The following is a 23,424-nucleotide window of genomic DNA, read 5'->3' as shown; positions in this document are numbered from 1 at the left end:
CCAAATCAAGTGATTGTTGTGACCAAAAAAAAAAAAAAAAGAAGTTCAAATTAATTATTGTTCATTTATTTTAGAGTAAGATATCTATTCACGAAAAGACACATGTTCAAGAAAATGCATATTTTTTCACAATAAGACACCTCTTCATGAAAATGAAAAGGCCTATGTTCATCGGGAAAAGATACACATTCATCACGAAAAAAAAAAAAAAAAAAAAACCTATTCACGAAGGATGCAGCTTGTGTGTTGTAATAAAAGTATTTAACGGCTTAGATGTAACAAAAGAAATTTGTTTTTTCAACCCTTCTCTCTCTCTTTGATCGTGTTCTTGCGTTTGCAGATCAAAACCAGCATAGTATTTAGGAACCCATAACAACTTCCAAGGCAATGGATGGAGATGTGTTTCATAAATTCAAAACGATATTTGTTCCGTGACTAAAAGCGAAAATTGCCTTTGATTAATGGCAGTTTTTTTAATTTCTTAGTCTTTTCAACATCTTCAATTTGTTCATCCCTTGGTACCCCGCGAAGATACATTACATTTTTACATCCGCAGATCATGAAAAGGCAAGCAAGTCAAAAGCTCTTAGAAAATAAATAGGATATATTCTAGTATTTAATATTGCTTTTTTAAACTCACCTGCTCGTTATAGGTGAAGGGCAAGGAAGGCCTCAATGATTCAAAGAGCCAAATACATAAATCAGCGTGGTGCTTAGCTTCAATAGGTGGGGATGTGGATTTTGTCAAGGAATTGCTAGACAGAAACGCTCGTCTACTGCATTGCATCTTCTATTTGTTGATTCAAACTAAATAGAACTGAAAGACACAACATACGATTAGAAAAAAAAGTTTTCTTTTATTACATCTAGGCTGTTAAATAATTTTACTGCATATGAGCCGTTAAATATTTTTATAGCAAGTGTGTTGTAGTCAGAGACAGAGCTAGAAGCTTTTATGAGCAGGAGCTAGGGGCCAAAAAAAAGTTTGTTAGTAAGGGTTAATAAGCTAATTTTTTTTTTTATTTTATAATTTTCTTTTTAGAATTAAAGGAAGGTCATGGCTTATACAACCCTAAACCTATTTCTAGTTGTGTTATAATATAATATAAATGTAAAAATAGTTTTGAATGTTTTTATATTAAATGAAAAACTTGTTAATATTTTTGTTTTGAAAAGATAAAATAAAGAGAGCGGAAAAAAGTTTTATCAAACAAACTTACGGTTACCATATTTGATGATTCATGTGAAATTAGGGTTGTAATCATTAATCGAGCTGAGCCGAGCTTTAAGATTTTAAGACTGACTCGTTTATGAGTCGAGTTTAAACTCAAGCCAAGCTAAAATGTGTGTTTAAGATCGGCTCGTTTAAAACTCGGGCGAGCTTGAACTTGTTGAGAATGTCATTTGAACTGAGCCGGCTACTCAACAAAGTCGGCTCAACTAGAGCTCGAGGTAGGTTATTAAATTTTTTAATGTGTGATCAAAAAGATAGAAGTTTAAGCCGGTGTTTGTGAACAACCTCTATACATTTATTAATAATATAAATATATAATATGTAACTACTAACTATATAAGACATTATAAAATATAGTGCATAACTATAATATATAAGTAATAAATTAACAATATGTTATTATATATAACTAGAGAATATAAACTATAGTATATGTATAATGTGAGCAAGTAGTAAGTCTAATATATTATATGTAACTTAAGTAGCTATAATATAAGTGTAATATATAACTATTATTAACCATTTGTGATGTGATATATATATATATATATTAATTATTAATAGCTTAATATGTTAGTCTAACATACTAAACATTATTATTAAATGATTATAATTAATATGTAATATTATATTTACTTAGCTCGTATATTGAATGATTATTTAGTATATATATATATATATATAAATAGCATATAGACTATAGTTAACTACATATATATAATATACATACTACATAGAAATATCAAGTAACATATATAGTTAATTATATTTACTTAGTATATGTTAATTAACTAGATAATATGTTAGTTTATGAACTAACTAGTTAATATGTTAACTAATACACACATATAAATATTAAGTAACATATATAACATATATTTCCTAATTACTAATATACATGCTTAAAGTTATATAACTCATTTTTAGTAGTGTATATATATATACACACACACAAGAAATATAAACGAGCTAACGAATTAGGCAAGCGATCTGGTCTAGCTTTAAATGATCTAAGCTTGCAAGCTCCTATCGACTTTTATCGAACGAGTCGGGTATGTATCACTTACTAATCTAGTGGGTTTCTAAAGTTTCGAGCTCGAGTTCAAATTGGGCTAAACCAAGCGGGTATTGAGCGGATTATCGAACGGACTGGTTTATTTACAACCCTATGTGAAACAAACATCATTAAGCCAAAAATAATTATTTATTAATGCATTTTAGGGAATGCTTTGTTTTTGTGTTTTAGTTATTTACTAATATACATGCTTAAAGTTATATAACTCATTTTTAGTAATATATATATATACACACACACAAAAGATATGAACAAGCTAACGAGTTGGACGAGCGATCCAGTCGAACTTTAAACGATCTAAGCTCCTATCAAATTTTATCGAGCGAGTCGAGTATGTATCACTTACTAATTGAGTGGGTTTTTACAGTATCGAGCACGAGTTCAAATCGGGCTAAACCAAGTGAGTATCGAACAGATTGTCAAACGGACTGGTTTATTTACAGCCCTATGTGAAACAAACATCATTAAGCCAAAAATAATTATTTATTAATGCATTTTAGTGAATACTTTGTTTTTAGTTTGAAAAAGTGTTATAATGTGACATAAATATATAAGTTATTTTGTATTTTAAAGAGTGTATTGTGTTTTAGTTATTTACTAATATACATGCTTAAAGTTATATAACTCAGTTTTAGTAATATATTTGTTGGTACAATTTCCGGTATGGTGACGTGTCGCCTAAAGATTCGCTGCTGGTTTCTACCGAATACCTCAACCCTGCAAAAAGAACAAATAACTCGTCGGGGGTGCCGACCACGCTGCCGACCACGCCCACTCCGATGCCTAAGTCAGTCTAAATCAGTTTTCTGCAGAGTATTCTGAATCTTAATCTCAAGAGCTTAGAGAATTCGTGATCTCATACCTGGTGTGACGGTCTTTATTTATAGGCCGGACCTTCTTGACACCTAGTTGGATTAGGAGTTTGAGTCCTAGCCTGGTTGAACTTTAACCATATCTTCAAGGAATTCGAGTAGGAGTGTGAAGTCCGTAGTTGATCGCGTTTGTACTTCTTTAAACTTGATTCCGTGTCAATAACCATTTTATCCCATAAATCATGGATCTGTAGTTTATCCCTGATCTTCTGGGATTCTATCCTTATCGCACTCTAAGACGAGTGTGGCGCATAGCACCTTTTAGAAGACTGTAGCACATTTCAGCCAACCTCCGAGGTGATGATATCCGAGATGTGTTCGCTCCGACCTGGAGATCTCGGGATATATCCGTACCATAACGGGGTTGTGTAAGTCCGAGATGTTTATACTTCGAGATGTTGACACATCCAATAGATATCACCCCGAGGAGATATCACACCGACTCGATATCATACCGAGGCGTTATTACTTCGAGACACAAATATCCGAGATATGCTCGCTCCATTCAGACTAGGAGATCTCGGGATGTTCCATATACCGTAACCTGGAGTGTTAAGACCGAGATGTCGTTATTCCTCCGAGACATATTTATACCTAGGCAATCTTTTCTTTGTTGGCCGAAATAAATGTCCGAGGCATAGCTCCGAGATGTTTCTGAATCCACGTGTCTCTAGGGTTAATTTTATCCCTAACAATATTAAATATATATACACACACACAAGAGATATGAACGAGTTAATGAGTTGGACGAGCGATCCGGTCGAACTTTAAATGATCTAAGCTCGCAAGTTCCTATCTAGTTTTATCGAGCGAGTCGAGTATGTATCAATTACTAATCGAGTGAGTTTCTACAGTATCGAACTCGAATTCAAATCAGGCTAAACCAAGCGGGTATCGAGCGGATTGTCGAACAAACTGGTTTATTTACAGTCCTATGTGAAACAAACATCATTAAGCCAAAAATAATTATTTATTAATGCATTTTAGTGAATGCTTGGTTTTTAGTTTGAAAAAGTGTTATAATGTGACATAAATATAGAAATTGTTTTGTATTTTAAAGAGTGTTTTGTGTTTTAGTTATTTGTTTTAGGGTGTGTTTGTAATTGCGATTTCATAAATAATAAGTTCAATTTTAAATCAAATTGCAGAATAATAAAATTTTATGCGTTTTCAAATCGCAGGTAAGATGATGTTTTTTTTGAAAACATAGAATTTTAAAGTCTAATTTACAATTTTAAAAGCTAAACAACGATTATGTTAAACGTGTAATTGCATTTTTAAAAATTATTTTTTCAAATCACATATTTTAAATTACACTTTTTGAAATTTCAAACTCAAACGGACCCTTAATATTTTAAATTGCACTTTTTTAAATTGTGTAATAATTGGGTTCCGGTTGTACATGAACTAGGCCCTATTTTCGAAACTATTTGAAACTAATTTGGTGCGCTCTAATTTCCGAGTAAATTCCTTTGAATTTTCATTTGTCCCGCCACATCGGCGATAAAAAAAAAAAAAAAAAATCCGCATGAGTCACACACCGGGAAATCTCATCCCTCGATTCCAACGCCACGGATCGACTCCCTCAGCCGTCGATAACACCTTAATCTAACGGTCTACAGTTCCGCTCTTCCGTTTGAAACTTGAAAGTCGAGAAACACAAAAACCAACCAAATCCCCGCACAAGCACTCATTAAAGACGCTCGAGGCTCCACATCAGCGATTCGAGAGAAAACACAATCCGCAAAAAAACCCTCTGACAACACTCAACCGTAGATTGAAACACTGTCGACGGCTTTAACACATCTAAAGAAAATGACGCGGATTGCCATTTTCAGCCGTCGATAACCCATTAAGCGAACGGTTAAAAATCCACCCGCGTCCATCTCGTACAGAAAACACAGACCTTTACCAGCTATATAAACCCACCAGCCCCTCGGAACCCCACATCGCATATTCACCAACCCATAGAAAATCCCCAATTCAGAACCCTAGATCTCTCTGTGTGTGAAAATGTCGGGTCGTGGAAAGGGAGGCAAGGGGTTGGGTAAGGGAGGAGCAAAGAGGCACAGGAAGGTGCTCAGGGACAACATCCAGGGCATCACGAAGCCTGCGATTCGGCGTCTGGCGAGAAGAGGTGGTGTCAAGAGGATCAGCGGCCTCATCTATGAGGAGACACGTGGCGTCCTGAAGATCTTCCTCGAGAACGTTATCCGTGACGCCGTCACGTACACGGAGCACGCCCGGAGGAAGACCGTCACCGCCATGGATGTCGTTTATGCTCTCAAGAGGCAGGGAAGGACATTGTACGGCTTCGGTGGCTGAGTTGGGTTTTTTTTATTTTTGTTGGGTTTTCTGAGACTTGTAAATCGGCTTGATTGGTCCTGTGGTAGTGGGTCTTAGGGTCTGTTCTAGTTTCGTGTTCTAGGTTACTCAATATGGTTTGTAATTGCATATCTGTTTGCAATGGAAATTAGCTGTTTCTTATATCTTTAAGAAACTATTAATTGAATTTTCCGTGTGGTATTGGTGTTGTTTCTTTCATAACAATCGGATCCCTTTTGAATGCTTCTAATGTTGGCAGAAATTGGTTTAAAACTAATCAGTTTGTAGATGAAGTTGCTTATGCGAGGGCTTTCCGCTTATCCTTTACTTTTTTTGATAGAGGAAACGAATCTTTCTGGGAAATGCACAAAACAAGATACTTTATTGTTGGAAAGGGGAGTTGAGGGGGGGGGGGGGGGGGGGGGGGTTCGAAATGAGACTGGGTTGCGCTTTTCCTGTTTGATGAATTTTGCTTCAAGGAAAGTATTGGGGAATTGTAGCTCCAATCGGTACCGGGAAAATCGTTTGATTCGTTTTGCTCTGAAAATTGAGCTGTGGAAGAACTTGGTTTGGGTTTGCATTTGGAACAGGGAGAGATGTTTGGCGGTCAGAAATGGATCACGTTTTCTCTTGAAGAGGTGATTTATTTTCGTATTAACCCTCTCGTGGCAAGGTATGGAACAGAAGAGGTGGAGTGGCAATGCATGAATGGGTTTCAAATGGGTTATGGACTTCAGTCCTGGGTAGACAAAAACAACATGGGCCACCTGTGAACGCCCTCTCCTGGCTCTCATGGTTATAGGCAAGATTCAAGCTGAGAAGTGAGTAAGGGAAAATTACAAAATTGGACCGTGTTCTTGCATTGATTTACAATAAGCTCTTTAGATTTTAAAAAAGTTGACTTCGAAAATGAAAAATCGCTTCTCATCCTGAACCTTGGTTTGAATTTTTTACAGAAATTGTTAGTGCCATGGCAATACCAATAATAATGTGATGTGTCTTTCTTTTTTTAAAAAAAAGACAAATATAAAAAAGGAAAAATTACAATTTAGCCCCTAAAATTATCACTCGTTTTGTGTTTAGCCCCACAAATTGTTAACACAATCTGTTAAAATTTTTATCAGAATTTGACACCAGGAATTAATTTGTAATTATTGCTAACCACAATGACCTCTCATAAACTTTTTAAATCATAGAGAGTGAAAATAATTATAACATATCACAATGATCAATAATACAATTATCCTTTATTTTAATACATTAAAATTCAAAACAAAAAAACAAGGGGTGACTACCACTGCCTTCTCTTTTTTCTTTCTTTCTTTATTTTTTATTTTTTATTTTTTAAATAAGTATATTTATTTATTTTTAATAAATTTATATTTATTTATTAAGATAAACACGTGTCGCCATCTTATTGGCGATACGTGGTGCTGACGTGGCATTTGACATCATCTGTTAAATCATAGGGAGTGAAAAATAATTATGACATATCACAGGGACCAATGGTACAATTATCTCTTATTTTAATACAAACCAAGCCACTACTTTGTGTTGGACAATTTTGGCCTCAAACACATTTCTGACCAACTTTTAGCGTAGAAAATTGGGCATCATTTAGGGCTTTTTCTCAACTTCAAACCATAATTGATGGGCCCTTTTTGGGTTGGGTTACAGTTTATGGGCCGGATTAATTTAGCTCTTGTCTTGACTCGGGGGTTCGTGTCTATTATCGCCACATCAGCAATCCGATGAAAATCATAATCCGCCAATCCACACTTTTGAGAGTGTTGAACCGTCGACTTAAACCCAATCGACGGTTCATACCCAACAGATCTCAAATCCCACGGATCGCCAGTTTGAGCCGTCGATAATACCCTAATCCAACGGTCCTAAAGACGAAGCACAAATCTCAGGGCTTGTTTGGTAAATCATCCACAAAACAGTTCCTATATAACGAAGCTCACTCTCCCTCTCGTCGGCAACCAAATCCGAATTTCAAAAACCCTAGGGTAGCTTGCCGAGTTTCTTTCAGCTCCTGATTCGTGCGTGAAAATGTCGGGTCGTGGAAAGGGAGGCAAGGGCTTGGGCAAAGGAGGAGCGAAGAGGCACAGGAAGGTGCTTCGGGACAACATCCAGGGCATCACGAAGCCTGCGATTCGGCGTCAAGAGGATCAGCGGCCTCATCTACGAGGAGACACGTGGCGTCCTAAAGATCTTCCTCGAGAACGTCATTCGTGACGCCGTCACGTACACGGAGCACGCCCGGAGGAAGACCGTCACCGCCATGGACGTCGTTTATGCCCTCAAGAGGCAGGGGAGAACATTGTACGGATTCGGTGGTTGAACCGGTCTTTGTTTTGATTGTGCTAGGTCTTCACTCTTCACTGTTGCGAATTCTACTAATCGTGGGTTTGAATTTTAATTCGGCAAATATAGGCGAACTTGTTTGATTTTTCGTGTTCCAATTCTCAAAATTTGCCATTAACTTGTATATTACAAAGATTAAATCGATTTTGAAGGCAAGAACCAAGGGTTGAAGTGTTAAATAGATATACATGTTCGTCCAACAACACCTATTCGGTGCTAGCTAGATCCTTGTTTGATTTTGCTTTTGTTCAGTGGTGGTTCTAATGGCTAATGTTAAGATTGAGGAATTTTATGGTTTGGCATTCATGAGTTTGAGGGTTGAAGCTGGTGCCATTCGATCATCGTTCCTTTCCCAATTAAGGGTCTCAATGGCAGCAGAAATCCACCTAGAAAGGGGAGCTTTGGTAAATTGGTAGGATATGTCCTCCGCTTAGATAAATGCATTATCATATATTTATTATTATTATTATTATTTTAATATATTCATACAAGATGAAAGATAGATTCGAACTAGTGATTTTCGTTTAAAAAAATGTGATCATCAGCTGATTAAACTACCTTTGGAGAATTTTTATACATTATTCACATTGCCCTATTACTATTATCTTATAAATATTACAGTAAAATTTATTTATTTATATATATATATATATTTAAAACTTTATTGAACTATATACTTCAATAATAATAACCAGAGCTTAAATACTGTAAGATAATTACACTCATTCGTAACTTGTATACATTATTTGATCCATACGTTCAACTTACTGAATAGAACATTTTTGGAATTATTAAATAGGAGTCATTAAACATCGAGACAGTAGAACGAGTCATCAGACATTTGAATTGCAATCCTTTTGGTGGATTTTAAGGGTGCGTGGGATTGAGATTTCGTAAATTAAAAGTGCGATTTTAATTTAAATTATCGAAAATAAATTGTTTGGAAATTGTGTTTTAAAAAAATTATAATTTGAAAACGCAAAAAATTTGTTTTTTTAAATTGCAGGTAAGGAGATGCTTTGTTGAAAACACTTAATTTTAAAGACTAAACATTGATTTTAAAGGTTAAATTTTGATATATTTTTATTAGCTCATGTATAGTAAGTGGATTATAAAAACATTTATGAATATTAAGTTTTATATTAATTTTTTATTAAGAAAAACTAAACTTCATACGTAATTCTAAAAATTTCTTAAATTAATTAATCATTTTGAATTGATAGCACATAATCATCCACACGTTGCTAAGAAAACTTATTCTCCCGTTTTCCTGATTTGTCTTTCTTCACCATTGCATCACACACACGAGGCTGCCAAAAGGCTCAAAGTTTTCATCAGAAAATTAAAGGAGGGCATTCATGTTCACAGACGTTAAAGACTATCCAACCACGTGCATCATAACATGAAGCTGGGAGTGAACGTGCTCAGTCTCAACTCGTCGTCTTGTCACGTGTTTCACATATATCTATGTTGCTTTACAACTTTTGACCTTTCTAACATGGCTAATGCACGGGAGAAGTATTCTTTCTAAAATTCATTAAGAAAAAAAAAAGTACTTTTTTATGGTACACTTGTAATTATATACTCGTTGCCTTGTCACGTGTTTCACATATTCCTATGTCGCTTTACAACTTTTGACCCTAATGCTTAAGAGAAGCATTTTTTTTTCGAAATTCATTAAAAAAAAAAAAAGTAATTTTTTATGAGTGTGTCATGAAAAAACACTTTTTTTTTTTTTTTTTTGAATGAATTTCGAAAATGTATATTTCTCCGTAACGCTGCTCTTGTAACGTTACAAATATGTTGAAGTTTGTGTACGTACATAACATAAACCAAAAATCTATTATAATTAATAACACATTAAACTCACAAGTTAATCACTACTTAATTTATATTTCTTCTTTCAATTTTTTTTTGTCCTTTCTGAAAATTTAACTTACAAGTATTACTTATCCGAATTGATAGTAATTTGAGTAGGAAAAGTAAAAGAGATCTTATAAGGCTTACCTGTTCAAATAAATTTTGACAAATTGTCAACAATTTAGACAAATAATTACTGTGAATTTTAATACATACTTGCACTCATATGAGCAAAGAGTGGCTTAGGTTGTGACCAGAGTGGTGGGTGTGGTGTATAGATCAAGATCGTCTATAATTATTTGTTCGAATTTTTTCAGATTCGGATAAGTGATTGTGAGAGACTACTTATGAAAACTATCTGATCGGACAAGTGGTTGGACAGTTCAAAATTTTTTATATTTTCAGGTGAGTCCTATAAATAGTATCTCATAATTACCTACCAAATATTCTTAAATTCAAACGAATAATTGTAGGCGATCTTAATCCGTAGTTTAGAGCTTATGGAAGAGTGCAAGATAGTGTTTGGACCGTTGGTAAATAAATGGAGTAAAAGATAAGAAATGTGTTGTTCATATAAATAAATGTATTTTCAGAAAAGCGAACGGTGTCGTGGTGAAGTTGATTATCACGTCAGTCTAACACGCTGAAGGTTTCCAGTTCAAGTCCGGGCGACGCCAAGATTGATCTTTCTCACTCTCTCATTTGTTTCTGAAGCACCACTGAAGAGCACAATTTTTAGAAGCGATTGAATAGAAATTAGGATTGGGATGCACTTTTTTAAGGAACATGATTTTACCGTGAGAGTGCTAATGAGAGTTTTTTTTTTTTTTTTTTTTTTTTTTTTTTTTTTTTTTTTTTTTTTTTTTACACAAGAGGGGAAGGGGGATTTGAACTAATGACCTCTGCTACATGAGGCGTGGTCCCCAACCAATTGAACTATCTCTTGGGAGAGTGCTAATGAGAGTTGGACGTATGTCTACTTAACAAAGTTTTCATACAATATAACAAGTTTACAGCCTCCTAACTTCATTTTAATCATTTTCTTAATATTTAAATAGATGGGGACTTAAAACCTTTTTTTGGGAAACTACCATTCATTTGTCAATGTACCTTCCAAACTACCGATTATGTTAATGTTCCTCCTCAAACTACCAAAAAATGTCAATATCCCCTATTAAGACCAGCAAAAGGACAAAATTGACCATAAATTTTTTTGAATAAAACAAAAATGTCCTTATAAATTCAAAAAAACAAAAATTAAAACAAAAAAATTAAAAAAATATAAAATTATTTTTTTAAAAAAAAATAAATTATTTTTTTTTAAAAAAAAGAAAAACAAATTAAAAAAAAATGAACGTTTTGTTTGTTTGTTGTTTTTTTCCTTCTTTTTTTTTTTTTTTAATTTTTTTTTAAAAAAAGCAAACAAAAAAATAACTGAAAATTATAAGACCATTTTTTTTTAAAAAAAAAACAAACGAAAAAGAAAAAACAAAAACCTGTTTTTTATTAAATTAAAAAAATGAAAAAGAACAATTTTTTTTTTAAAAAAAAAAAGAAGAAAAAAATAACTGAAAATTATTTTTTTTAAAAAAATAAACAAATGAAAAAAAAAAGTTTTTTTTTTTGAAATAAATTTTTGTTATTTTATATTTTTTTTAATAATTTTTTTTAGTTTTTATTTTATTTTAATAATTTTATGAAGGGTATTTTTGTCATTAGTGGGACATTGACATTTTTTGGTAGTTTGAGGAGATTAGAAAGGTTTATTGTAAAACACCAAAAAACAATTATCCATACTCTTGTGAAATAATAATAAAAAAAAAATCAAACAATATAAAGAGATTGTAATATTTGAAACTAGTTCTTTAAGAATTATTTATGATTGTTCTATATTATTGTATATTATACATCGGTAGGAACTCTCGATAATTTGCACAAAATTAAAGAGAGTTAATAGATAATAAACTCCTTTAATTTCGGATAAGAAAGACCACAAATGAATACACTTAGGGTTGAACCTTGTACACATTCTAGAACCCATCTTATACTTTGAGCTACGTAATTGAGAATAAAAACTACCCATGCACTAAATAACTACTCATGAATAACTGGATCACACCACTAGTCCACTACCCATGTCTAGATGGTCTTTCACATGGCCAGGAACTGCAGCTGTCAAACTACCCACGTCTAGAGTGCTCCACGTTTCCATGATCTTTACTAGTGTCATCAACCTCCACGATGGGTTAGCTTGGTGTGGACGTGAAGTCCTACGCGGGACTTTATCCGTACTATTTAATAATCATTTTTATAAACATAGAATCATAATAAAAAATTATAGAATAAAAATTAAAAGATTAATGTTATAAAAAATTCTAAAAGGTGGAATATATGCATACAATTATACATGTATGTATGTATGTATATAATTAAATTATGTTTGAATTTTTTTGCCTAAACTTTTTTCAGTTTCTCGGTGCTTTATGGCGGCTGGAATATGTGGATGTTATTATTATTATTATTATTATTTAAGCGATTGGCAAATGAAATTGATTGATGACAATTAACGTACCTATATTATTATTATTATTATTTTTAAACATATGCTTCTTTTTTCGAGCTTGATTTTGACATAGATCAGTAAGGGAAATGTTTAAAATACTCATGGTGCATAATAAGTGTACTATCACAAGACACAATAGAGTAGGTCTTACTGTACCATGAGCACATGTATCATTTTCCAATCAATAATAGCCGCAACATCCCATGCCTAAGAGTGCGATTTAACCTATTTCTTTCGAGTAAAGATACTCTTCATGATAAATTTTTATTCCAGCTTTATATTGGCTAATATTGTTGAAAATTATTTTATAAAAATTAAAGTTTATTTTGAGTACATACACATGTGCTAATTTTGTGCGGGTCTTTGCGCGCACGTGTGCCACTTAGTCACTTTAGACGCACTTAGCAATAATATTTACTTGTGTATTTATTGTTTATTTGTGTATTTTTCTAATGTGTACAACTGTTTTTCTAACAGTAATATTTATAGTTTCTAACTACTTTTTCAACAGATAGAAACTGTAAAGCATTCCTAGTACCCTCATCAAAATAGCTAAAAATCATTTTTCTTTATTCTGGTGAGCCACAATTTTAAAATTTTTCCAGCACCCTCACCATTTTAATTATTTACTATCATTATTATATTTAAATAATATTTTTTAATATTTCTTTATTCTTTCTCTATTTAATCTTTTTAATCTTTTTACAAAGAATCCTTCATGTCCATAAAATAAGGACATTATCGTGCGTGAGAGATGGGAGATGGGAGAAGAAAATAAGAGAAAAAAGGAAAAAAGTGTGTTGATCATGTGAGAGAGAAAGGTGAAACAAAATTGGTGAGTGAGTTTGTGAGAATTGGTGAGTAATTTCCAACAAATGTAATGTATTTTAAGTGACTTACGTACTAGGTTCTCATATCAATTACTCGGAAAAATAATAAAAAATAATTAAAAAAAAAATCAGTTAAAACACACCATATTAATGGATATGAAAATTTAGTATGAATAGTACGTAGTATTATTCATCTCTCCGTCACTTGGCCACTTGGTGAAATTATTTATCCCTGTCACTCTCGCGTGTTAGATTAAAGATAATTTTTATTTTTTCCTTCAGTTTTCTCTACTTAATTATTTCCGTCAATCAATCTTTTGTCAAGAAATGATAAACAGTCAATCCAAATTTCTCTCAATAATCCAAAGCTATGGTTATTTTCTAACAATGACCTCTTTGAATCTGGTGGTACATGGAATTGGAATTAAATTACGTACCCAAATCCTCCAAAAAAAGAAATATATATATAGAATTGGAATTAAATTATCCTGATCACACTGCTTAGTCATGGATAGAATTGAAAATTTAAAACGTCTTGAGTTTAAACCTTAATTTTCACGTGATTTATTTCTTATTTTAATTAAAATAGTCTATAAAGAATTTATATATATATATATTTTTATCAATTTATATTGGTAATTTAACATAAAATTAGAAGGTCTCGTCCTTAGGTCGGTCGTTCATGTGCTTTTAATGACCGCTTTTTAATAACGAAAGAAAAGAAAAAGAAAGCCAAGGCATTTAATTAATTATGGTAACGTTGAGGAGTAATGCATCGTTTATCAATTAATCAAAAAATTTGCATTTTTGTTAGCCAGCACTTTACCGCCCACCTATAATAATAATCTTATTTAACTCTTCTTTACACACTTCTGGAAGCCTGTAAAGTTGAAAAGACCATGCCTATTTTATAAGGGTAAATTTAAATTAATTATTGTGATTGGCTTAAATTACAAATCATTTTTTTGTAGTACAAAAAATAATTCAAAAGTTTTTAGGATAGGTCAAAATAACAATTTAGTTATCGCAGTCAAATTCTTTCAAAACACATGACGAATTCTGTTAGTGTGTCACGTTGGCACCAATAAAATGATGAAACATGTAATTCTTTTATGTATATATATATATATATATATATATAAATTAATTATTATTAATTTTTTTTTTAAAAAAAAATGGGATGACTTGCGGGTCACTCCCAAAGATAGTTGGGTGGTAGCCATGCCACCCCCAAGAGTGGCCGGAGGTAAAACACGACCACCCCAAGGACTAGGGGTAGCGTGTGAGCCACCTTGAGCCACCCCCCTCCTACAAGGGTTGGTTGCCCTTTTCACCCGTTTCTTTTTTCTTTTTCTTTTTTTTTTTAAAAAAATAATTTTAATTTTTTAAGTATGTAGTTTTATATATATATATATATATATTAAAAGAATGACACGTGTCATTTATTAAGTGATTTTTACACCTATTTTACATAGATTGATGTGGGCATGTGGTATGTTTTTGAAGTGACTGATATGAGACGTCACTTAAAACATGCTATGTCAACTAATATAAAATATATGTAAAGAGTAGCATTACTCAATTTACTCATCAATGTTTAGACTCTGTCAAAGTGTAGAGTGGAAGTGTGCATCAGACTGAGCTGGATTAATGGACTCAGTATAATTCCACTTAAAAACTGTCAATTTGCATTTTGTACGTGACTTTTGACATCTTTTAGCACTACGTGCAGCTAATTGATGGCTGGTTATTTAGATAAAGATCGCTTTAGGGTTCTTTATGTTAAATCCAAATTCTGGTCCATGACACGAATGGCTATTGTTTACTTTGGACACCCTTTTGCAGGAGTCATGTGATTGTTCGTCGACAAAGAAGAAAGTTTGTGGGTAGATCGGGAGACCTTATTGGATATGGCACTTTACACTACATTATTGCATCGACCTGTACTGGAAGTTGCATTTTGTGGTGGACATGTACTCCATCTAAACTTATCATCTCACTGTTCAAGCACACAGAACCAAGATTACGATAGTTAATGTTGCAATTTCCAAACCTTATACATAGAAACAGAGCCAAAAGTTTTTATGAGTGGAGGGGCTAATGGCCAAAATTTTTTTTTCGTAGGGGTCAATAAGCTAAATTTTTTGTAATGGACCTGTACTCCATCAAAACTCATCATCTCACTGTTCAAGCACACAGAAACAAGATTAAGATCGTTAATTTTGCAATTTCCAAACCTTATACATAAAAACAGAGCTAAAAGCTCTTATGGGTGTAGGGGCTAATGGTAAAAAAAAAAAATGGGTAGGGACCAATAAGCTAAATTTTTATTTTTTACCTTACATTTTTTAAATTTTTTTTTCTTACCTTATAATTTTTTTTTTTAGGAAATTGGGTGGGCAGGGGCCACCCCGGCCTCGTCCTTGTTTACACATTAAGAAAATAGGAGGGTTGAATAATTTTGAGCTTTTTGCGAATAGTTTTGAGCTTTTTGTGAGTGTTTGCGAGAAAAGTTGTTTACGTTTTTTTTTTTTGAATATAAAGGAAAAAGAAAAAGGATAAGTAGTTGTCAAATAGACCCGATCACTTTTAACTTCTAAAATAAGCAATTGAATGAACCACCATTTACTATATAGTGCTAGTTTTAAAGCTGATAATTTTTTACACGATTTGTAAATTTAATATGAACTTAATTCGAAATTACAGGATTATGGTTGATGAGTTTGACCTATTTAATTAAATGGGTCAAGTTAGGGTTGACCTATATAACTTTATACTTATGCTTCGAAACGACTCGAACTCGCTATATGACATAATGACCGACAATTTTTGACATGATCTGCTTACTTGACATGAATCCAATACAAAATTATGAGATTATAATTGAAAAGTTTAATCCGTTTAATTAAATAAATCGAATTAAAGTTGACAAACATAATTTTATACACATGCTTTGATACGCGAATACAAATTGTTACTTTAATAAAATTTTGTTGATTTAATATTAATTAAATAATTAAATTTATTATTTTAGTCAATTTAAATTTATTATTTAACATGACACCAAAACAGGAATTTCGAATTCAATTAATTTATTGTTTTCTATCACCAACTATTAAAATAAAGAATAGTTAATGAGAAAAAGAAAGTAAAAGAAAAGACCAATGGTAAATAAAACTTTTACCTAAGGTAATTTTTTTTATTATTTGTTGTTTACGCATGAATCGGCATGATCCACGGCCGACGTAGTGAATCTGAAAAGATCACGATTGATTGATTGACTTATCCTTTCCCACGTACAAAACTACTGCCCCTCGTCCTCCAACTCCCAGGCACAGGGAGCCCCGAACATGTGACATGTCTGTGGTCGGCGCCGCTTGGGTTGACCAGCAATTTGGCTGATTTTGCTTTCACAGCGAAGAGGTCACGTGTTACCTGTGGAATGGTCGGTATTGGTGAACCGGAGATGGCCGCCCTTCTTTTAATTTTTTTATTTTATTTATAATATAATATATATTTAAATTTATATATTTGGTCAAAATAATTAAGCTCGACCCGCTTGACCTTTGGCTTTATTATAACAAAAATCATTTTATACCAAAATTTTAAACAACTCAAATTTGTCATTAAAAAAAAGAAAAAAAAAAAGCATAAACAATAATCTTCAAAACCAACTTACAAGAGTTTTTAACGTTGTACTAATATCAAATTTTCAACCATTTTTTTTATATTTAAAGAACAAAAAAATACTGCACAATAGATTTTCTTATATTTTTTTTATATCAATTAAATATTATTTTTTTACTCTTATTTTATTCTTGTTCTCTTTTTCCTATTTTTTCTCTCTTCCCTATATCAATTAATTATACTTCTTTTATATTAAAATAATACTTAGGGAATGAATAGTAGACACGTATACATTGGGAATCACTATTCATTTCCAACCCCTCATCTAAATATAGGGCATCTGTTGTGAGAGATTTTTTGATATTTTTTATGAAATTTTTTCTAAATATGAGGAAGGGAACCAATATAGGGTAACTGTTATACTAGTGCTCTAAGGACAGCAACCTAAAAGTAGAAACAACACGTTTGAGGTAGAATGTCGTGTTTGATTTGGTTTATTTTTTATTTTTATTTTTTTATACTAAATGAATAGTAATTTTTTTTTTTTTATATTAATTTAATCTTTAATCTTAATTTATTATTCATGCTTTGACTTTCTATTTCAATTTATTTTTCATTCATAATTTAATAATTTTTAATAAAAATTTCTGACAATGCCCCTGTCACTAAAGCTGAAATGACTTTGACCAGCTTCTTGGCAGGATAACCGTGAAGATTTAGACGTACGTTTTAGCAAGCAAATTAAGAAGATATCCTCACAGTTTTGTTCACGCAAGTGGTGAGATATATATATATATCTATCACATTTAATTGGGCAGATATGAATGGAAACTTGGACTTTGGTGAGACAAATAATTAACGTGGTGATAATTAAAGGGAGACGTCTAGGAACCAAGCGACGAGTACAATAACCAATTGCATGCGATCACTTCGCTTAATATTCAATGCATTACGTACGTACTTATATGTATCGTGAGGAACTTTGATGAGGAATGCTAGATTACATGAAAAATATTAAAGAAATTAAAGTCGTTGCACGAAATATTCAATCCTCGAAGTCCTCTTTTTCGGCAATGAAAGATAATGGTTGAATCATTATCCGTTGGGAGATTGGGCCAGTTGCCCGATTTAAGCTCAATTGTAATTAAATGAATTGGTCGAGTGAAGTCCGCCAGCGATCAGAGCCCACTAATAACGTCTGCTAGCTAGGAGCTCGAGTGTTAGTCGGAACATCCATTTCTCTTGCTCATTAGAGCTTACTGACGATTGGGGATCGGATCCAGATGTTTGCCACGATCCACATCAAAAGTACCCTTCAACCTGGATCACAAGGATCCGTCGAAAGTTGATTGGACCCGCATTAAAAATGAGATCTTTTGACTATCTCCTTCGTCTGGCGATTCCAGAGTACGACTACAGTGCACATGGTGATCTATAGTGTCTAGACGTGACCAACGTCCTTTCAATTCCTCAAATCGAGGAACGAAAGCACCATAGCTTATTGACATGTAATGCCTAGCCTTGCTAACACCCTCTTCTAGCCTGAAGGCATGGGGTGTAGGGATTAGTCATCGTGGCTACGATCAACATATGACTCTTATAAAAACGACACTCATCCAAGGTATGGGGATTTTGGCCAATTTTCTCTTAAGTCTAAAAACTCTTTATTTTGGTTCTAGCCATCTTTTACCTTCGAATCACATTTGACATAGGCATCAGAGCTGTCTCTTGCCGGCATATCCCAACAAACTATTTGGTCTAATTTCTTTCTCTTTTTTCAAGAATCAACCCATGTGTGGTCGTGTTTGAAACAACCACAACCAACCAAAAACAATCCGAACTAACGTATACATAGCGGAAGCAATAGACGTAAACAAAAAGCTGTGTTCTTAAAGCACAAAATTCAACAAACACGTTGAAGGGGAAAACTGAATTCTTATTAATAAAAAAGCAAAACAAAATCTTTTCTTCTAATACAAATAGTCCAAACTTATAGTAAAGCTCTAACAGCTACAAAAATAAAATAAAATATCCTAAGACTGGAAATAAACGCAAATAAGCATAATATGGAAATTAAATACTTGGTGCCAAAGGATAATATTATGGAAAATATAATAACTATAATATTACTTGACACAAAGTAAATATAAATATGGGATTCCTCTAAAAGAGGAATTATGAGATTTGTCAATAATCTCTTATTTCCTTCTTGGTCTTTAACTTGTTGGCAGTTGACAAATCAAGAGATCTCCTAGCTACGTCAATACGACAATCTTTATTATTCGGCAATCTTCTAGTTATATTAGTCAAGATACTCCGGCCGTCTCGATCTCGGGATATTTTAGCCGACTTGGCTTCGGAATACTCTTGGGATACTTTAGTCGTCTCGGCCTCCGAATACTCTAGGGATACCCTTGTCGTCTCGGCCTCAAAATACTCTCGAGATACCCTTACCGTCTTGGCCTCGTGATATATACTTTTGTCGCCTTGGCCTCGGAATTCTTTATTTGTCTCGGCCTCGGGTGGTTGTCTTGTCTCAGCTTCCCACCCTGCATCGACCCCGCTAGAAGCCCTTTCCTTTTGTATTTCTAGTGCCAGATGGTAACTGTCCTCATGTCCACTTGGTGTCGCCGATATAGTATGTCCCACTTAAAATACTTTACTCGTCAGAACCTAATGCTCGGTACCAACCATAAAATCACTTTATCCCGGTTTACTAATGATCTTTTGGTAAAGCTCCCTGCTCGATAGTAAGATTGTTCTTAAATAAGCTCATTTAACAATAATTCCAATGTCAAATTAGACCTTCTCGATAATAACAATCTCTAAGAAATAAGATGAAAATCTTGTCCTACATCACTAACATTATCGAAAGAGGAAAATAAAAGATTGTTGAATTTTATGTTTTTAGAAATTGGTTATAATTTTTAATTAACTTATTCGTAAAAGATAAGAAAAAGCATATTGTAAAGGGAAATGCTAATGTATAACTCCTTTGTACAATTTGAGCATAACCTACTCACAATGAGGTGGAGCTCATACACATGGGCTCCAACTCATTATGAGCGAGTGTTGTGTCTAAGTTGGGTTGTACCCTAATCATCTCCCTATTGTAAAAGCATGGTGTCGGTGTTTGCTTTGGCCAACTGTCCCTAGCTCTTTAATTATTGGTGGAAATCAAGGAGAACATAATAACTATGATATTACTTGATACAAAATAAATATAAATATGAGATTCCTCTAATTATCGATAGAAATAAGGAGAATATAATAACTATAATATTACTTGATACAAAATAAATATAAATATGAGATTTCTCTAATTATTGGTGGAAATCAAGGAGATGTCAATACTCTCAAACCTACTCCCAATCAATCAAGGCCTTTCAAATCAGGTCCTAGTCAACTGTCACCTAACGAAGCTACTCCATAGCATTTCGAAGATTTATTTTTCTATTCAATCAAGGCCCTGCAAATTTGTCCCCTGTCAACTCTCATTTAAGGAAGCTATCACGTAGCATCTCAAAGATTTATTATTTTCCTTGTATGGTTATTTTGAATTTTGAATATGATAGATTTGTATTATAAATAGATTTGTATTTTAAGCACATATTTTAAGCATTACCTTTGAATTTTAAGCCTCCATTATTTTCAGCATCACCTTAGTTCTTTAACTAATATAACATCTCTAGGTTATACCTTATATTTTGAAGTCAAACTAATGATAAGCCTCAATATACCTGAAAGTTTTTTTTAACGGAAGATATGGCATTTTATTGATCAAAGATTACGAGCATAAAACATTTATATTGTAAAGTATAAAATTCTGTAAAATTATAGTCACATGTTATGAGGTTACAAAGTCATAGATACAAACAAAATTTTGATAATAAAGTACTATCTATGACTTTCATTTTCTGCTAACTTATGTACAAAAATAGTTAAAGAGCAGATCTGCTCCGGGCAAATAAGATCTAAGACAAGGGTAGCCAAATATTCTAGAAAAATTTATTTAAACCGATCGTGAGAGATAACTCTTCACATCGAACTATTTAGGCCATGAAATATAATCTCTCGCACCTGACTAACCTTCATCCCATAGATCGCCCATAAGTGTAGATCCAAAGAGAAGAAAACTCTTATTCAAATAAAAAACACAACCAGCAAACAGTAGAAAAGGTCATGGAGGAGATGAACGACACAATTCGGATGAATGGATGCATAGCGGAGATGTCACAATTGCTGATTTGGTTGGAGAACACCTACAAAATAAAAGAAAAAATTAGAATGGGAGTAGGAGGGTAGGAGCGGGGAGTAAAAAGAGAAATGAACTCTCAGATCTGTTTTTTGATGGTGAAGTTTTAGTGTTTTCGTCGCGTAATAATTCTATAAGTTAAAAATGAGAGGCAAAATGATCGTTGAGTCCCCAATGTGTTTTATATATATAGAGAGAGTAATGCTAGATGGATGACAAATGTGTTATATAAATGTATATATATTTTGAGTAGAGAAATGATCTTTTTACATATTTTATATATTTTTAATACATTTATTTTAAAATTAACTATTAAATATTTTATATATGTACGTTCTACAGATTTTATAATTAGAGTTTTTTTTTTTTTTTTTTTAAATATGCACACGAGATGTGCAAAAGATGTATATGTATCATGTCTCTTTTGAGTAATGTTATAAGGAGGACTCTTGTTCTTCTTATGTCCACACAAATGTCATGTGTATTTTAAAATTATCATTAAATTTGAGATAATCATTATTAAATTTTGATATAATAATAATTTTAAAAATCACATAACATTTAGAAGGATATAAAAAGGACAAGAATCATCTTTTTAACCTTACTCGTATATTTTCCCACAACTCTTGAGTCAATGTAGGGACTTCAAGTTTTTTCTTGTATATTTATGAACAATTTGAGGATTATAAAAAAGTAACTACTATTTTTTTTTTCTTATTTTTAGCTGCCTTTTTTCCCTTGGCTTTTCTTTTATGTAATCGTCATCTACCTTTTTAAAGTTATCTTTGGATTTCTTGTCTCATCTTTCAAAGGGTTAGAAAAAAGTGATTATAGTGAACTATATATATAATTGTAGTGCGGTCTCGTTTAAGGTTGTGAAAAGACAAGAACCTATTTAATTGTCTTATTAGATAAAACGAGAAATTGAAATCGTTTTCATAAAATAATAAAATAAAATAAAATAAAATAAAAAGAAAACTTACATATATGATAGTTTGCATTTGTTTTTTCCCTGAAAATTAAGACAAAGTAATTTAAAAAACATGATTTTAATATTGTTTAAAAATATAGGAGAAACTTTACTTAACCTTTTGAATTTTCATTGCTTTAGCAATCACGTCATAAAGTTCAAAAACTCTCAATTTAGTGTATTTAACTTCAAAAAAATTTCAATGTCACCCATTCGTTATAATTTTCTGTTAAATTCTAATAGATAATGTCAAAATACTTAAATTATTCCTATTTAAAAATAAAAGAAAAAAAAAATTACTGCCCAGCTGACCCACGGACAAGCCATATATGGGTTCCATGTTTTTTTTTTTTTTCAAAATTTTAATTATTTAAAAATTAAATGATTTTTAAATACATGAATATAAAAGATATTTCACCTATACTCTTAATCCAAAAATCTAATGGTAGGAGTGACATTGCAAAGAGATAAATAAGAGTGCCAATTAAAGAGATAAATCAAGATGATCAAGAGAATTGGAATGCTAGATAACACTGCATTATTAGATAACATGCACCACAGTCTCAGCCATACCAAAACTTGATAGTTTGAATTCAAATTACATCAGAGATAGAATTGCAGCTGCTGATCCGAGATTATAGCTTAGCAGAATATCCGTTGGATTATTATAAGGGTAAATGTATATTAAATTCTTGAGTAAACGTGCAATTTAAAAATGGTCCCTCATTTTTTAATTTTAAACATTTACTCATTAACTTTTTCGCGTTTTTTATATCTCTAATAGTTTGCATAGTGTTCATATTGCATGGGGCAAAACCTGTCAAGTTCCCATTCATAAGGTACCAAGCTTTCCAGATTCGATGGTAAAGTTTTATCTGATCCCACTGAGTACATGCATGTAGTTGGGGCTGTGCAGTATTGCACACTTACTATCGCCTAGAGATTGCATTTTCAGTGAATCAGTAATGTAAGCATAAGCACACGACTACTCATTGGATGGCCTTCTAAACAAGTTCTGTAGTATCTAAAGGGTCCTATTGAGCATGGTTTGTTTTTATTCTAAAGGACCTATTGTGACTCTGATCGGGCAGGCTGCCCTGACAACAGACAACCCATTTTAGGCTTTTCAGTACTTTTGGGTAAAAAAAAGTCTAGTTTCTCGGAGCGCTAAGAATTAGACTGTAGTTTCCAAGAAAAGCACTAAAGCATAGTATCACTTTATTGCGTGCCAAATGGGCTTGTTTGACAAAAATGTATACAGAAAAGAATAAAGTAGTGAGTTGTTAGTTTTGAAATTAATAAAAAGTAATGATGTGATATAAAATAAAAAAAATTTGTATAAAAAAGTGAAAAAGTTTTATATTGTAGTAAATTTTTTTATTTGAATAGTAATAAAAGATTATTGATGTGATATAAAAAGTGAGAATATTTTGATGTTGATTA

At 32.5% G+C, this 23,424-nt stretch overlaps 1 protein-coding gene and 1 pseudogene across 1 annotated transcript; both read left to right on the top strand.

Moving 5' to 3' along the window:
• Positions 1–5,117: 5,117 nt before the first annotated feature.
• Positions 5,118–5,704, top strand: LOC133872763 (histone H4). Its single transcript, XM_062310362.1, has one exon. The coding sequence runs from the start codon at positions 5,195–5,197 to the stop codon at positions 5,504–5,506; it is 312 nt and encodes a 103-aa protein (XP_062166346.1). The 5' UTR covers positions 5,118–5,194; the 3' UTR covers positions 5,507–5,704.
• A 1,771-nt stretch (positions 5,705–7,475) lies between these two features.
• LOC133872764 (histone H4-like) lies at positions 7,476–8,178 on the top strand (annotated as a pseudogene).
• Positions 8,179–23,424: the final 15,246 nt, after the last annotated feature.

This window comes from Alnus glutinosa, chromosome 7, assembly GCF_958979055.1.
Source record: "Alnus glutinosa chromosome 7, dhAlnGlut1.1, whole genome shotgun sequence".
Classification (NCBI taxonomy): Eukaryota; Viridiplantae; Streptophyta; class Magnoliopsida; order Fagales; family Betulaceae; genus Alnus; species Alnus glutinosa.
This window is presented reverse-complemented; position numbering and strand designations above follow the sequence as displayed.